At 43.6% G+C, this 13,755-nt stretch overlaps 1 protein-coding gene across 3 annotated transcripts in view; it reads left to right on the top strand.

Annotated features, from left to right (window-relative positions):
* Alg14 (ALG14 UDP-N-acetylglucosaminyltransferase subunit) overlaps positions 1–8,502 on the top strand; it is a 116,292-nt gene extending 107,790 nt beyond the window's left edge. For all 3 annotated transcript variants that reach the window (XM_045138395.1, XM_004663935.3, XM_045138394.1), the window contains one exon: positions 8,066–8,502. In XM_045138395.1, coding sequence (XP_044994330.1) covers positions 8,066–8,296 — 231 coding nt within the window. In that variant the 3' untranslated portion in view covers positions 8,297–8,502. The remainder of the gene's footprint in view (positions 1–8,065) is intronic.
* The last annotated feature ends 5,253 nt before the right edge of the window (positions 8,503–13,755 follow it).

Genomic DNA, 13,755 nt, shown 5'->3' with positions numbered 1-13,755 from the left:
TGATGGTGTTTCCCCTGATTCCATAAGCCTGAAATAAACCCCTTTCCTCCCATAAGCTGGTTGGGTGTTTGTCCAGTAACAAGAAAGTATCTACAACAATATTTATACACCAAGATGTTGATAATAGCAGGAATTAGAAAACAGAGTCAACCTAAATTTCTAACAACAACTACTTCTGTGAGAAGGGGAATGGTTAAATAAATAATGAGATAACTATATAACTAGACATATGTAGTCAGTAAAGTCAAGAGTCCTGGGGTTGTGATGTAGCTCAGTTGGTAGAATGCTTCCTTGGTTCAGTTCCCAGCACCACATAAAAGCAGGTGTGCTGATCCACACCCAGCACTCAGCAGGTGGAGGCAAGAGAAGTTCTAGGTCGTCCTCAGCCATATGCTAAATTCAGGGCCAGCCTGGGCTACATGAAACTAACTCAGTATCAAGAAAAGTACAAGGATTTAAAAAATTCAGCATTTGGGATGGAGAGATGGCTTAGTGGTCAAGGCACTTGCTTGCAAAGCCAAAGGGACTTAGGTTCAATTCCCCAGGACCCATGTAAGCCAGATGCACAAGGGTGTACATGCATCTGGAGTTCATTTGCAGTGGCTGGAGGCCCTGGCGTGCCCATTCTCTCTCTCACCCTCTCTCTACCTTCCCATTTCTGTATCTCTCTCTCAAATAAATAAATAAATAATTTAAAAAATTAAATATTTTATTCATTTGTGCATGTGTGTATGGGCACACCAGGGCCTGTACCACTTTTTACATTTGGCTTTGCATGGGTACTAGGGAATTGAACCCAGGCACACAAGTACCTTTAACCACTGAGCCATCTCCCCAGCTTCAAGGATTCTTTAAGCATTTTCTAAACAAAAACATAAGTAGAAAGAATATCACAGTTATCTGTAAGTTCTCACATTTATGCAGATGTACATATATGAACAAATATAGAATGTAAACGTATATATAAAGATACAAATTTCAAAGAAATACATGGTTATTTACATTTAAAAGATACTTTCGGACTCAAAAGGTGGCTTAGTGGTTAAGGCACTTGACCATGAAGCCTAAGGACCCAGGTTCAATTTACCAATACCCATGTAAGTTGGATGCATAAGATGGTGCATGTGTCTGGAGTTCATTTGCAGTGACTAAAGGCCCTGGTATGCCCATTCTATCTGCCTCTTTCTCTCCCTCTATCTCTCTAACAAATAAATAAATCAAATATTTTTAAAGATACCTTTTTTTAGCTTTTCTTTATTTCCATATTGGGCTGAAAAGTTCTTCATTTGTGAGAAAATCCATTGATGAAAAACTTCCTTCACTACCATTGTTGCTCTTTATCATGTTGTCAGAAAATACAACCACACAAACCAAATACTTTCTTACTCCTTTCTTCCGGTGTTAATGGAACTCCTCCTCTTCTATATAGTCAGTTATTTCCTCACTGTCACTTTGTTCCTAATCCGCTTTATGGCCAATGTCTATTGACCAGTTTTTTCATTCCATAAAGCCTATCCCTAGCCCTTTCAGCCAATTACCACCTGAGCTTCCCTCTCCCCCAGCAAGCTCCTCCTCCTCTCCTGCCTGGCATTTTAGTCATTTCTCAGTCACTATCTTGAGGTTTCTAGTACTGTGCTTATGATGACATCAGAAGATCTCTTTGTTTCTCTTTGTAGCTTTTCTTCTGTAAGAAATAGTATTAAGTGGGTGAGGTGGAACATTCCCTTAATGACAGCACTCAGGAAGCAGAGGTAGGAGGATCACCATAAGTTCAAGGCCACCCTGAGACTACATAGTGAATTCCAGGTCAGTCTGGACTAAAGTGGGAACCTACCATGAAAAACAAAAAAAGAAAGGAAGGAAGGAGGGAGGGAAGGAGGGAAGAAGGAAGGAAGGAAAGAAAGAAAGAAGGAAAGAAAGAAAGAAGTAAGTAAGTAGCATTAGGGTTGGGGAGATGGCTCAGCAGTTAAGGCGCTTGCCTGCAAAGACTAACAGCCTGGGTTCAGCTCTCCAGTACCCATGTAAAGCCAGATGCACAAAGTGGTTCATGTAGCTGAAATTCATTTGCAGTGGCTAGAGGCCCTGGTGTGCCTAGTCTCGCTGTCTCTTGTCTCTTTTCTGTCTCTGTGTGCAAATAAATAAATAAATAAAATAGTATGAAAAAAGAAACAGCAGTAATAATTTTGCCAATTTTTTTTACACACATTTGGGAATAGGCAAGGAACTGTGGTTTTCCTCTTATTTCTCTAACTGTTCAACCAACTCTGCTTCCTGCTAAGCTTTACAGCTAAGCTTCTCTGCTTCCTGTGTCTTCTCCAAGCCAGTGTTTGCTCCCCTCCCACCTCCCCCTTTTCCTTTCTGCAGAGTGGAGCCAGCGTGTTACAAAGACAGGGGCTGCATTTGGCAGAAACCGTGACTTCCAGTGCCTGCCTCCCTCTGCTCAGTTTTGACAGAGGGTTCTAGTTTCTTGCCTCTAGGAACTCACAAAACCTTCCCTGAAGCTGTGTTCCCATAGTTCATGACCTCTTACTGGCCTTCATGTCCACCTGAAAGATACTGTGAGAATATTTTCAGATCAGTGCTGCAACATTGGACTCTGCTTCTCTGTCCATTCTCCCTTTCAGCCTCACCCTCACATGCTCCCTCTTGACACCCAAAGGCCCTGGCCTGATTCCTGGGGAGCGGCTCTTCCTGGGTTGGGAGTTAAGTTTGCACTACTGAAGTTCCATATGTTTCATACATGCAGATACAGGTTTCAGCCAATGAGGCTTGACCTGTGGTGACCCCAAGACAAAGGAAACAAGCCTGTCATTGATCTTTAGTCTGGTTCGTCTACCCTCATGACTCCATATTTATAACGGCACTGGCCTCTGCATGTTTTAGCCCTGTGACTTACATTATCTTTAGTTATCTTGGACTTCCTGCTCTCAGAGAAGTTTATTTATTGGTTTGATAATTCATCCAGCAGATATATATTAAACACCTACTGGTTGGTGCTGTGGATTGTCAGAGGCTAGGCAGAGTCAGACAAAATAAAGAATTGGTGTCTATTAATTTGTTTTTGTCACCATTGACAGAAATCTTGATTCAAACTGGCTTAAGCAGAAATGAAATGTGTTCCCTCACGTACCTGGCAAGTCTGGGGGAGATTCAGTTTCCTTCAGGCGCAGCTGGATTCGTGGATCTTAAATGTCTGGCCTGCCGGTCTTCATCTCACAGCTCTGCTTGATGTTGCAGTGGCTTCATTTTCAAGCGGCCCTTGTGGTAGCAAGCTCAGTGTCAGCAGTACTGGTCTACACGCATGTGGGCTTACTGCACCACTTGAGCTGGGCGTTGTGACACATGCCTGTAATCCAGCACTCAGGAGGCAGAAACAGGAGGATCACTCAAGAATTCAAGGCCGTTCTTGGCTATAGAGTATTCTAAGCCAGCCATCCAGGGCTACAGAGCAAGCAAGACCCTGTCTCAAAAAATTGAGAGAAAGAAAGAAGAGAGAAGAGGAGGAGGAGGAAGAGGAAGAGGAGGAGAGAAAAAGAGACAGAAAAGAAAAGGCACCATTCATTCTGCAGCCTCAGCCAATGTCCCTCTAAGTACTGCAATCTCTGCTTGGTTTATCAGGAGAACTCTGTGTTCAGATTGGTCAGATAGCATCATAGGTCCCATCCTTACAGCTGGATGTGGAGTCACTCAAACATGGATGTTGACAAGAAGGGATGTACTGGTTCTCCTGGGGGTGGGGGGAAACTGAACAGATGGTGGATGCTTTAAAAAAAAAAAAAGTGAGTTACCACCATTCTGCCAGCCAACCACGTGAGTGTGTTTCACCAGGTGGACAAGTGCGCCGAAGGGGAGTGTTTGACTCCACCCAGGTTAGGAAAAGAGCCTCTTTCCCTTACCCCTTACCCCTGCCCTCTCTTTTCCTTCCAGCTGACTTTGTTCCACTGCAGCGTGTAGATTGTCCTAAAAGGGAGCTTCAGAGTGGTGAGGAAGAGGGCCCCAGGGCGGTGGTCCTGCGTTCCCTGACAACTTCGGTTATCATTCAACATCATCTTTACCCAAGGCTTTCTCAAGGAGCTTTTTTTTTTCTTTTTTCCAATGCTTGGAATAAATCTTTCTGATATGTTTCATTGAATAATGAAATCTCCATAATCCACTTTTTAAAAAAGTCTCTAGGCTGCTGCAACTCAGAGTTAAAACCCATGCTTAATTAAAAGTGGTTTTCTTAGAGATTAGTTTTCCCCAGGCCTTTTTGGTTTTTTTTTTGTTTTTGTTTTTTGTTGTTTTTTCGAGATAGGGTCTCACTCTGGCTCAGGCTGACCTGGAATTCACTATGGAGTCTCAGGGTGGCCTCGAACTCTCAACGATCCTCCTACCTCTGCCTCCCAAGTGCTGGGATTAAAGGCATGCACCACCATGCCCGGCTGGCTTTTTTGCTTTAATACATCTTCCTGTGGGGCAAGGGATCAAAGCCAGGGCCTTATACATGCTAGGCCAGGTATGTTACCACTGGGCTATATCCCTGCCTTCCAGCCACTTCTTGATTTATGAGTTTATGGTTTTATTGTACTTGGGACTTGGTAGATATACAACAAAAATAAACCAACAAAATGCATTTGGTTTCTATTTTCTCCTTAACAGTCTCTACTTCTCATCTGTGGCAGGCCATTAGCACATGTCCCACAAATACTCAATCATATATAGTCACTTCTATTGTTGTATACATAGCTTGTGTGCAGAGGTTGTTGTATACATAGCTTATGTATAGAGGTTCAAGCCGATATTGGAGTGAGCATGTGTAGATATGTGTATTTTTTTAAAGTGACATATAAGAGTTTTGTGTCATTCAAGATATAGCACACAGGGCTGGAGAGATGGCTTAGCAGTTAAGGCACTTGCCTGCAAAGCCCAAGCACTCACGTTCACTCTCTAGGTCCCTCATAAGCCAGACACACAAAGTGACGCAAGTGCACAAGGCCTCACGTGCACACAGGAGCACAGCGTCTGGAGTTTGAGTGCAGTGGTGCTCCACCTCACTCTCTCCCTCATGGAAAAGGCCAGTCTGAAGCATGGTGGTGCACACCTTTAAACCCAGCACTCTGGTGGTAGAGGTAGGAGGATCACCATGAGTTTGAGACCAGCCTGAGACTCCATAGTGAATTCCAGGTCAGCCTGGCCTAGAGTGAGACCCTACCTTGGAAAAAAACAAAGCAAACAAACAAAAAAAGATATAGCAAGTAGGGCTTACAGTCCTTTATAGCTGTGGCTTTTATTTCATTCTGTACTATTAAAGAAGATTGTGATAAAACAAAACAAATAATCCAAGGATTAGCAAGTTCTTTAATAAGAGTTGCTTGAGGTCCTGCTTGTTGTTTTGACTACTGGAGTCTTGTGGCTAGGCCAGATACTCAGAGCAGATTCCTACAACTAAAAAAAATACACTCTCCAGAATGCCACTAGTGCCTTGCATTGATAGAATTTCTAGAATTCTGAGCCCTGACAAGATGTCTGTACTCTGCATAAGAAACAAACTAGAGGAAAGTCAGAGTCAGAAGCGCAGAGCAGATGAGGAGTCACGGGGCCAGCTTCCCCACTTTAGATGGGCTGGAGCTGGGGACACAGTTCAGTGGATAAAGTGATTGCTACTCAGTCATGGGTGTCTGTGTTCACATCCCCAGAGCCCATGTAGAGTAGATACTTTAGCACATGCATCTGTAATCCTAATGCACCTATGGTGAGAGGAGGGAGCAGAAACTGGAAAGTCCCCCAGAAGCTTGGCACGTGGAGTGGTAAATAATGAGAGATTCATGCTGGAGGGATGGCTTAGCAGTTAAGGCACTTGCCTGTGAAACCTAAGGACCCGTGTTTGACTCTGCAGGTCCCACATAAGCCAGACACACAAAGCAACGCAACTGCACGAGGTTGCACGTACGCACAAGATGGTGTATGCATCTGGAGTTCAATTGCGTTAGCTGCAGGCCCTGGCATGCCAATTCCCCCTCCCCTCTCTCTCTTGCTCTTGCATAAAAATAAAATAAAAGGCCAGTCTTTGGGCTTGCCTCAAAAATAAAAAATGAAAATAAATAAAATAATGAGAGATTCTGTCTCAGGCACAGTGGAAGGTGAGCAGTGAGACCCACACATGTCATCTGACCTTCACATGTGCATCATGGTAGTTACATACCCACACTCACACACCCACATACAGCCAAAAACCAAAAAACCATGACTGAATCACAGAAGAAAAATGTGGCCTGAAGCAGCACAACTTCTTTGCCTCCTAAACCTGTTTGTGATCAAGCACCATGCCTAATTTCTCTTTCTGTTTCCTCACCTGCAAACACAGATAATAAAACTTGCCTCAGATGGTTGCTGTGAGGGTTAATTAAGACATATTTCACGTTAAATGCTTAGTCCTGGCCTTACTTGTAGTCAGTGGCCATTGTGAGCTGAAAATGACCAGTGGTCATGCTTGTGGGAGGCGGCAATTGTTAGGGCCACTGCTCAGTCACAGAGCTCTGTGCAGCCTGGGGAGCTGCTCCACCTCACCGCAGCACACACACACACACCCCAGTTCTCTGTGCTGTGCTGTATTTGGGGTCTAGTGATGGAATGCCAATGCAGTGCAGCCTGGGGATCAGCATATTGGCTTGTGATTCAAGAGAAATTCTCAATAAAACATTCTCTTTGCTTAAACTACTGTTGTGCTAGAAAGACGTATACAAAAATTGATTGAAGCAGGCTGCCCTCTGTCTGCCTAAAGCTCTGTGACAGAATGTGCTCTAGGTGGTCACACTCCAGGGCGGTTGGGGCCTGGTCCTGGTGACTTCTCTCCAACACTTGCAACCCTGACCATGTTCCCAAGAAAACAGGGTCATCTTTGTTGGGGGGAGTGCCCCTGAAATGCAGGAATGGTTAAACAGTGTATCTGGAGACCCACCCCATGTCAGAGTCTGATGTCACATGTCTATGGGCCTTGGGCCAGAAAGATCCTGTGACATGGAAGATGCCTGTACGCATGTGTGGATGGACACAAATCTCTTGCTCTACTTCTGTGGAGGAAAATGATTTATTAGGTCTTACTAATTGAGTTGACATGAGCATGTAAGTAAGATACTGTTTAGAACACATTTCCTACAAAGTTATTTCTAAGTTGTAAATTATCTTACTGGCTGGTTTGTGACATAAGTTTTCTCTCATTTTCTCAGTTGCAAAACTTCAATGCAGTTGTTCTATGATTATTTCTCATTAGCTTAGTCAACCAAATTGTTTAAAATTGGCGACTATCTGTAAAAATAAGTAGAATTCCAAAAGCATTAAAGCTCTTCTTAGATTATACTCTTTTAAGGAAAAATGTCATTCATGTGGTAGCCTTCTCTTGAATATCTCGTTTGTTGGCTTAGAATCTAAAATGATCTCACCTCACACAAAAATATCCTATGTAACAATCACTGGAAGTGTTTTCTTCTACATTAACAACACATTTAGTAGAGGTAAAAGAAGTGGATGATTTTTTATTTATTTTCTGTATACTTGTGGGACATTTAAGAATCACAAGGCAGGGCCGGAGAGATGGCTTAGCAGTTAAGCGCTTGCCTGTGAAGCCTAATGACCCTGGTTCGAGGCTCGATTACCCAGGACCTACCTTAGCCAGATGCACAAGGGGGTGCACACATCTGTAGTTGGTTTGCAGTGACTGGAGGCCCTGGTGCGCCCATTCTCTCTCCCTCTCTCTCTCTCTCTCTGTCTGTCACTCTCAAATAAATAAATAAAAATAACAACAAGAATATTTTTAAGAATCACAAGGCAGCAAGACAGGGGTAACAGATCAGCCAATGAGTACTCAGTGAGCCAGACACTTTGCTAGAAATTAGAATTGTTGTGACCCTAAGTCCCACAGCTGTGAAGCAGGAGAACCCCAATGTCATAGTTTGTGATAGATTCTAGGCATGGAAAGACTTACTATGCTTATAAACAAAATCCCCTGTAAGATCATAATGTTCTTAATACCAAATGCCCCAGTCAGGACAGTATTCTATATTTTAATTTGACTGTCATCTTTTTTAAGGTGTTATGTAATGGACCAGGGACCTGTGTTCCTGTCTGCGTATCTGCCCTTCTCCTCGGGGTACTCGGGATAAAGAAAGTGATCATTGTCTACGCCGAAAGCATCTGCCGAGTGGAAACTTTATCCCTGTCTGGAAAGATCCTGTTTTATCTTTCGGATTATTTCATTGTTCAGTGGCCAACTCTAAAGGAGAAGTACCCCAAATCTGTGTACCTTGGGCGGATTGTTTGACAGATGGTAACTTCTTCAAAGTCTTATTGTAAAGTTTTCTGAAAGTTAGAGAATTGTTAATGGTAAAGAATAAAAATTATGCAAATAACCCAGTGAAGAGGTTGAGGCTTCTAAGGTAAATGTTAGTATAAAATGCCCGGCAAATGTTTATGCCTCTGTATACCAAATTTCTTTTCTAAATAAAAGTATGTATCACTACCTGCAAATTTTCTTTTGACTGTTTTAGTAGTGTTTTTGCTTCTCAATCTAAATATAGCATCTGTATAATTAGTAACATTTCCTGTTCCACAGACTGAAATAAAACAGTAAAAGAAAAAATGGGTGAGCTGGATGTGGTGCATGCCCGTAATCCCAGCAATTTGCAGAAATGGAGACAGAAGGATCAGGAGTTCAAGGCCACCCCCAGACGCATAAGAAATTTAAGATCCTATCTCAACAAAACAGAGACAGGAAAAGTATTTTGTTCAGATGTGTAGGCCAATTATTCCTGAATGGAGGCAGCGTCATCCCGGTGAACTCTCTGAGGGAAGGAAGCAGGGCATCGAACTGCTTCCCTGCAGGCTGTACTGCAAATGCTTCCAGATCCTTGGCCATAACGAGTACCTTCTTTTTGTTCTTCAATCTTTTTTTATTTATTTATTTTGCTTTTTCGAGGCAGGGTTTACTTTAGCGCACGCTGACCTGGAATTTACTGTATAGTTTCAGGGTAGCCTCAAACTCACAGCAATCCTCCTACCTCTGCTTCCAAAGTATTGGGATTAAAGGCGTGCACCACCACACCCGGCTTAAAATATTTTTATTTGTGAGAGACAAACAATGGGTGCACTAGGGCCTCTTGCTGCATACAAACTCCAGACACATGTGCCACTTTGTATATCTGGCTTTACATGGGTACTGGGGAATCAAACCCAGGCCAGTGGGCTTTACAAGCCTTTGACTACTGAGCCATTTCCCTATATAGTATTTTAACTTATATTTTCTCCTCTTAAATCTTTTCTTGTATGATATATATCTAAGTGAGAAGTGGGGAATTATTAATGAAGATACTGAATTACATGTAAAAGAGACATGATTATCCAGGAGGATGTAAAATTTCCGTGCTGAGGCTGAGCCAGGCCTGGTGGGGCAGGTCTGGAATCGCAGCTACTTAGGAAGATCACATATTCCAGGATGCTTGAGCTACAGAGTAAAGTCCAAGGCCAGCTTGGGTAATTTAGCAAGTCCCTTTTTCAGAATAAACAGAGGAGCTGGCACCATAGCTCAGGGGTAAGAATGTCTGCTTAGAATGTGTAAATCCCTAAATTCAGCCCCCAAGACTGAAGAAATGAAAATCACAAATAAACTACAAGGCTGCTCTTGGCTCTCTTCTTTTTTTTTTTTTCTTAATACGTCTGTGTGTCTGGTTTGTGTGTATGCATGCTCACGTTCATGTGGGATGCATGTGTGGAAGCCAGAGGACAACCTCAGGTGTCAAGACTCAGCAACACCATCCACCGCCTTGAAGACAGGATCTGTCAGTGGCCTAGAGCTCACGGACTTGGCTAGACTGGCTGGCCAGTGAGAGGCAGGAATCCTCTTGTCTCGGCCTCCCCGGTGCTGGGATTAAGAGCGTATACCACCACACTCCGCATTTACTTGGATACTGGGGATTAAACTCAGGTCCTTGCATTTGTAAGGCTCTCACGATTTTAGAAAAGTCCTGGACCTCATAATGGTGGCACATCTGTTGCAAGGATGTTTTCTTGGGGTTTTGGCAGGAGATGCACTTGGAGGAAGACGTCTCAGCATGGAGACTGCTTTGCTGTCTGCAGTCAGTGGCCTTGGGGCAGCCAGGCAGTGGTTCCGTTTCTTCTGCTTTAGTCCTTCAATCTCAGCACCGGCTTTGAGATGCAGAACATCAGCCAGGCATTAAATAAATCAGCCGGGACCAGAGGTAAAGTAATCTCTTTTACTAAACAGGAGATGACTTCTTTGCAATGACAACAGCATGCATGCTCATTTGATTCATGCCTGAGTCTTTTCTACTCTGTACTTGGATCCTAAGTGGCCCTGGCTAGGTGATTAAGAAGGGAACCTGGTCTGTATGCAGTTGTCCATGCCCATCCGGGCTGCAGACCAGCTTCCTCCATGTCTTCCTGCCCACTCCCAGGTAATTTGGTGAACAAGTGTTCACCTTGGTGTCATTGGCTAATTGGAGACCCCGAGGTCACACTGGCAGAGGGGCTGCTTTGGGAACATAGTAAAGGGCACAGTTTCCTTGCTGTGCATTTCTCTACAATTCACAGAGTGCTCCAGTTCCAAATGGAAATGAAAATTGATAGTTAATGCATTCTTTTTTTGTGTTTCCTAAAGCATTCCGGAATGCACCTTTTACCGTAAAACACCACTTATGAAAAATGAACTGAGCCAGCGTTCAAATGAGGGGCAGAGAAAGGGCACATCCTGCCACACCTGCTTCCCTGGGAGATTTTTATCTACAGTTCAGCTATCCTAAAAGGTCTCCACAGCTTGCCAGGTCAGAAGGGCCATTTCAAATAGGATGCCCAAAAGTCATGACAGGAAGCTTTATCCTGTAATGAAAAGCAGCATGAATGCCCAAGAGGAAGGCTGTGTGATTTAAAACTGAATAGCAAGCAGTCCTTGCTAAGGAGATACACTTCCCCTACAAAAGCAACTAAAAGCGCATTGTTTAGTTAACCTTCCAGAGTGACTTGGATTAAAATAGGAAGCATGTCTCCTTAGTAGATGGTTGCTTACATTGAACCAGTGCTTTAACTTTTTTCTGAAAAACTCTAGCCTCTAAAAGGACTGTGATGACATTGCGGTATTAAACACTAAAAGACCATCATCATGAGCATCAAAGAAGATTGTCCTTCTCCCATGGGTCAAAGGGTTTCTTCCCACTACTGTAGTTCTGACACAATGAGCAGACACCCAGATCTTGTCTGCCCTGAACTTTCTTCTGTTAGAGAAATCATTCTAGCTCTAAATATAAAGGATCTCCCATTGTATTCTCATTGCCAACTCATTTTAACATGGAGTTGCCATAGCTCCTCCTTTTCCCTCCGGAGTCATTAACTGATGCAAACCCACTAACCCTCTATCATAGGCCTCCAACAACATTCAGAATTGTTTTTCCACGCCTTGCTTAGCCACATACATAAGTTGTCATTTTTAGCAGCTCCAAGGGCTGGGGATGTGGCTTAGTGGGAGAGTGCTTGCCTAGCATGTGTAAGACCCTGGGTTCGATCTCCACACAAAGGAAAACAAGGAGGAAATTTATATCCTCAGAATTATCTTTTGTCTTTTCTTTCTCTTCTCTCTCTGGAATTACTATTTTTCTTCCTCTCCTTTCTCTACCTGAATTCATCTGATTTTGCCAGTGACCTATGTCTACTGTTTCTTTTTCAGTCCCATGCTCACAACTTTTTTTCTTTTTCCCTTCTCTTTGACGAGCACTCTGTCACTGAACCATGGTCCTGCCCCACCCACCCTGTCCTTGTGGTCACAATCTAACTCAGTTCAAATTCCTTATCTGGCACATTTTATAAAACTTGTTATCAACAATTTCCATTGATAAAAACAATATACCATGATCATAATCCCCTCCCAGCACCCTCCTTTCCACCACCCAAATCCCTTGTCCACTGAATCCCTTCTTCCCAGCTAGTCTCTCTTCTATTTTGATGCCATCATTTTTCCCTCCTATTATGCAGGTCTTGTGTAGGTGTGCAAGCTGCTGTGAGGTCATGGATAACATTCATGTCTGGAAAATAGTATTGTAAGCAGTCCTTCCCCCACCCTTTTTTGGCTCTTACATTCTGCTACCTCTTCTACAATGATCCTTGAGCTTTACAGGGTGTAATAGAGAGATGTCTCAATGCTGAGCACTCTATTGTTACTTCTCAGCACTTTGATGAATCACCCCAGTAGCATATTTTTTAAATATTTTTATTTATTTGAGAGTGACAGAGAAAGAAAGAGGCAGAGAGAGAATGGGCACATCAGGGCCTCCAGCCACTGTAAACAAACACCATACCCATGCTTCCCCTTCTGAATCTGGCTTACATGGGTCCTGGGGAATCAAGCCTCAAACTGGGAACCTTAGGCTTCATAGACAAGTGCTTAACTGCTAAGCCATCTCTCCAGCCCCAGCACTTTTTCTTTTTACACTGAGGCATAAGAAGATTAAACACCTTGTTAGGTGTTATATAGGCTGATGTCATGATGCATACCTAAAATTTCAGCACTCAAGAGGCTGAGGCAGGAGGATCAGGCATTCAGAGCCAACCCAGTATACATATCTTGTCTCAAAACAAACAAGACCATATATAATTAGAAGGTAGCAGAAGTGGGATTTGACCCATAGTACCCTAGACCCATCCAGACATCCTTTTAAAAATAGTTTTTTATTTTTATTTACTTATTTGAGAGAGAGAAAGAAGCAGTGAGGGAGAGCATGGGTACACCAGGACCTCCAGCCACTACAAACAAATTCCAGACTCACGTGCCATCCTGTGCATCTGGGGAATTGAACCTGGGTCCTTAGGCTTCACAGGCAAGCGCCTTAACCGCTAAGCCATCTCTCCAGCCCCAGACACCATTTTTTAAACTTCTGTTGCACTCCTGAGGCTTGAACCCTCAAATAGAATGCTAGACAAGAGCTCTGCCACTGAGCTACACAGCTGCCTTCCCCGCCCAGACTTCCCTTAACACAGTGTTATTAAGAAAATAATCAGGGGCTGGAGAGATGGCTTAGCGGTTAAGCGCTTGCCTGTGAAGCCTAAGGACCCTGGTTCGAGGCTCGGTTCCCCAGGTCCCACGTTAGCCAGATGCACAAGGGGGCGCACGCGTCTGGAGTTCGTTTGCAGTGGCTGGAAGCCCTGGCGCGCCCATTCTCTTTCTCTCCCTCTATCTGTCTTTCTCTCTGTGTCTCTCGCTCTCAAATAAAATAAATAAAAAATTTAAAAAAAAAAAAGAAAAGAAAAGAATCAGGGTGCCATGATGGAACACGCTGCGTGCTCGGTTCCATGAGTGTGGAGACACCAGGAAAGGCCTCTCAAAATGACATTTCGGCTGAGCTCTGAGGCATAATGTCTTAAATACCTGTCTTTCTACTTCTCTTTCAAACTTAGCTCCTAGCCTCCCGGTCTCCCTATTTCCTAGTTTCAGACAGTTTGGGCTGCTTTTTCTCTAAGCACCTCCAAGACACAGCCCCCCATAACCAAGGTGACTACTGGCTTAGCACCTTCACACCGCAGGGCCGTGTGTTTTAAAACACCCATGAAAGCTGGGCCTGGTGGTGCACACCTTTAATCCCAGAGGGAGGAGGACTACTGTGAGTTCGGGGCCACCTTGAGAGGACATAGTGAATTCCAGGTCAGCCCAGACAGGGTGAGACCCTACCTGAAAAAAATTAAAAAATAAAAATAAAACACCTGTGGAAAGAACAAATTTTG

Source organism: Jaculus jaculus, chromosome 19 (genome assembly GCF_020740685.1).
Source record: "Jaculus jaculus isolate mJacJac1 chromosome 19, mJacJac1.mat.Y.cur, whole genome shotgun sequence".
In the NCBI taxonomy this organism is placed as follows: domain Eukaryota; kingdom Metazoa; phylum Chordata; class Mammalia; order Rodentia; family Dipodidae; genus Jaculus; species Jaculus jaculus.
This window is presented reverse-complemented; position numbering and strand designations above follow the sequence as displayed.